At 70.7% G+C, this 2,854-nt stretch overlaps 1 protein-coding gene across 1 annotated transcript; it reads right to left on the bottom strand.

Moving 5' to 3' along the window:
- Window positions 1–391: 391 nt before the first annotated feature.
- On the bottom strand, window positions 392–2,660 carry LOC130596542 (basic proline-rich protein-like; the record flags this gene model as incomplete). The annotated part of the gene is made up of 7 exons (XM_057404275.1): window positions 392–488; window positions 783–870; window positions 1,174–1,369; window positions 1,526–1,663; window positions 1,852–1,950; window positions 2,172–2,298; window positions 2,498–2,660. Coding segments are annotated over 7 exons (908 nt in total), but the record flags the coding sequence as incomplete, so codon positions are not given.
- Window positions 2,661–2,854: the final 194 nt, after the last annotated feature.

Raw genomic sequence — 2,854 nt, 5'->3', positions numbered from 1 at the left:
CCCACAGGGACCCCCAAAGACCCCCTCCAGTGACCCCCCCCCAATGGCCCCAGGGATACCCCAAAGCCCCCCCCCAGAACTCCCTAAAGACAACCCCAAAACCCATAGGGATCCCTGGAGACCCCCCCAAATCCCACAGGGACCCCCAAAGACCCCCTCCAGAGCCCCCCCCCAATGGCCCCAGGGATACCCTGAACCCCCCCCAAACTCCCTAAAGACAACCCCAAAACCCATAGGAACCCCTGGAGACCCCCCCAGATCCCACAGGGACCCCCAAAGACCCCCTCCAGTGACCCCCCCCCCCCATATCCCTGAGGACCCCCCCCAAAACCGACCCCACCCCCTCAGACCCCTCCCATCCCCATAGGGCCCCCCCCGGGGGTGCCCCCACCTCATGGCTCTCGTAGATGCTGCGTTGGGCCGAGAAGGGGCTCAGGGGGGGTCCGGGGGGGGCCCCTGAGGGGGGGTCGGGCACCGTCACCTCCAGCCTGTGGGACCCACCCGGGTGTCCGGCTCCACACATGGGGGGGGGACACACGGACACCCCAACACCCCCCAAGCCCCCCCAGCACCCAGGTGACCCCCCCGTAAAGGGGACCCAAGAGGTACCCAGGGAACCCCAATATCCACGTCCTGTTTCCCCCCCCCCCCCCCCATCCGAGGGACCTCAATATCCAGGACCCCCCCTCCCCTTCCCAGCATCCCATGGGTGCCCCCCCCACCCCATGGGTGCCCCCCCCGCCCCATGGGTGCCCCCCCCTGTCCCATGGGTGCCCCCTCACATGGGCAGGTTCCGGGTGCCCCCAGGGCCGGGTCCAGGCTCCACGCACAGGCAGGGGATGCTTCCCATGTCCTCAGCCTCGTACACCACTTGGGGGGGGGGCACACACACACACACGGGGTGGGGGGGGACATGGGGGGGGTGTCACAGCCTGGACCCCCATAACCCCCCCCCAAGACAAGAGGACCCCCAAAACCCCCCCTTAACATCCCACAATGGCCCCCTTGTCGCAGCCACATCCCCCCACGACACCTCATGGCCCCCCATAACCCTCCCCTGGACCCCCCCCACTTCATGTCCCCCCCATCATTCTGTGCCCCCCCCCCCCATGACCCCCCCCAACACCTCCCCAGTGCCCCCCCCCCCCCAAAGACCCCCCATATCCCCCTCACCCAGGAGGCGGGTGCAGACCAGCGCCCCCCCCCGAGCCCCCCCAGCCCCACGGGGCCCCCCAAGCTCCAGCCTCAGGCTCTCCGGGCGCAGGCTCGGGGGGGGGCCCCGCAAAGGGGGGGGGCGGAGGTCGACCCGGGGCAGCCGCAGCCGTAGCACGGCCCTTGGCGCCGCCCACCGCAGCCGAGGCCACGCCCACTCCTGAAGGAAAAGGGGGGGGCGGAGTCAATGAAGGGCACGCCCCCATTGACCCACACGAAGTACTATTCATTAGAATAAGCTCCGCCCCTTAATCAAGCCATGACCCCGCCCTCTAACCCCGCCGAAACCCCACCCTCTTTAAGCCCCGCCCACCTCTCCGGAGGGTGTGTCCGCGCTGGGGGCGTGGCTTAAGAAAGCGAGGGCGGGGCCAAAGCGCTCAATGAGCCCCAGGTCCAGGTCGCTCTCCATGGGGCCGAGCTCCAGCGACAGCTCCCGCGGGGGGGGCGGCTCCTGGGGGGCACCAGGGGGTCAGGGGGGGTCGGGGGGATCACGGGGGGACCCGGGGGGGGGTCAACAGAGGGGTAAGATAGGGGTTGGGGTGTGTGTCCCCCCCCCCCGGGTCCTTTCCCCCCTCTTTGGTGTTTTGGACCCCCCCTTCCCACCTCGGGGGGCACCGGGGCCCCCCCAACCCCACTCACCTTGAGGGGGGGCTCCCCAGGACCAGGGGGCGCGGGGGGGCCGTAGCGCAGGCGCAGGCAAGGCTGGGTCGGGGGGGAGGCGGGGGGGAACCGCAGCACCTGGGGGCGGGGTTAGGGGCGGGGCCACGGGTGGCTCCACCCCTTACCCTCCCCCATATGGGCATGGCCACACCCCCTCCCGTAGACACGCCCACAATTGGTCCGTCCCCTTTTCAGCCCCGCCCACTGTCAGGCTCCACCCCCAAGAGCCCCTTCCCATTCCCTCTCCCAAGCTCCACCCCCTCCGTTGGCCCCGCCCCTTTCCCCTTGGCCCCGCCCACCTGCAGCCGGTGCGGCTCCGCCCCCGGCAGCTCCTCCGTCAGCTCCATGCGGGCGACCCCGAGGTGCCCCCGGGGCCCCCCCGCGCCGCCCAGCTCCAGCCCCCCCTGTGCACCCCCCAACTGCAGCCTGGGGGGGGGGCAAGGGGGCAAAAGAACATTGGGGGGGGCAAAAGAGTTATAATTGGGGGGGGGACACAGGGAACCAGAGGGAGGGGGGGGGGACATGAATGGGGAACAAGGGGGGGGGAATAAGGGGACAAACAGGTGACAAAGGGGGGGGGGATACCAAATTTGGGGGTCATGGGGGGGAGGGGGGGGGCACATACCTGAGGTGGGGGATGGGCAAGGCATGGCCACCACCCAGCACCCCCCATAGGAGCTGCTCGTCCCCAGGGGGGGGGGCCCAGCCCGGCTGGGGCAGTGCCAGCGTCACCGTGCCCAGCGTCACCCGCAGCCGGCACCCCCCTCCCGGGCGGGGGGGGCCCTGTCCTGTGATAGCATCAGTGATGGGGGGGGACACCCCAAGTGATGCCACCCCCCCCCCCCCCATTGATTAACCCCCCCCTCCCAGCACTTACCGGATGGGGGGTGAGCAGTGGGAGGATGGGGGCTGGAACCGGGGTGCCCTGGGGGGGGGGGGGCACAGGTTGGGGGTCAATGCTGCCCCCTGCCCCCCCCCTCCC

This window comes from Pezoporus wallicus, unplaced genomic scaffold (assembly GCF_028554395.1).
Source record: "Pezoporus wallicus isolate ANWC-B61680 ecotype Strahan unplaced genomic scaffold, APGP_CSIRO_Pwel_v1 contig_12357, whole genome shotgun sequence".
Classification (NCBI taxonomy): Eukaryota; Metazoa; Chordata; class Aves; order Psittaciformes; family Psittacidae; genus Pezoporus; species Pezoporus wallicus.
The sequence above is the reverse complement of the archived record's forward strand: the minus strand, read 5'-3'. Positions and strand labels throughout refer to the sequence as shown.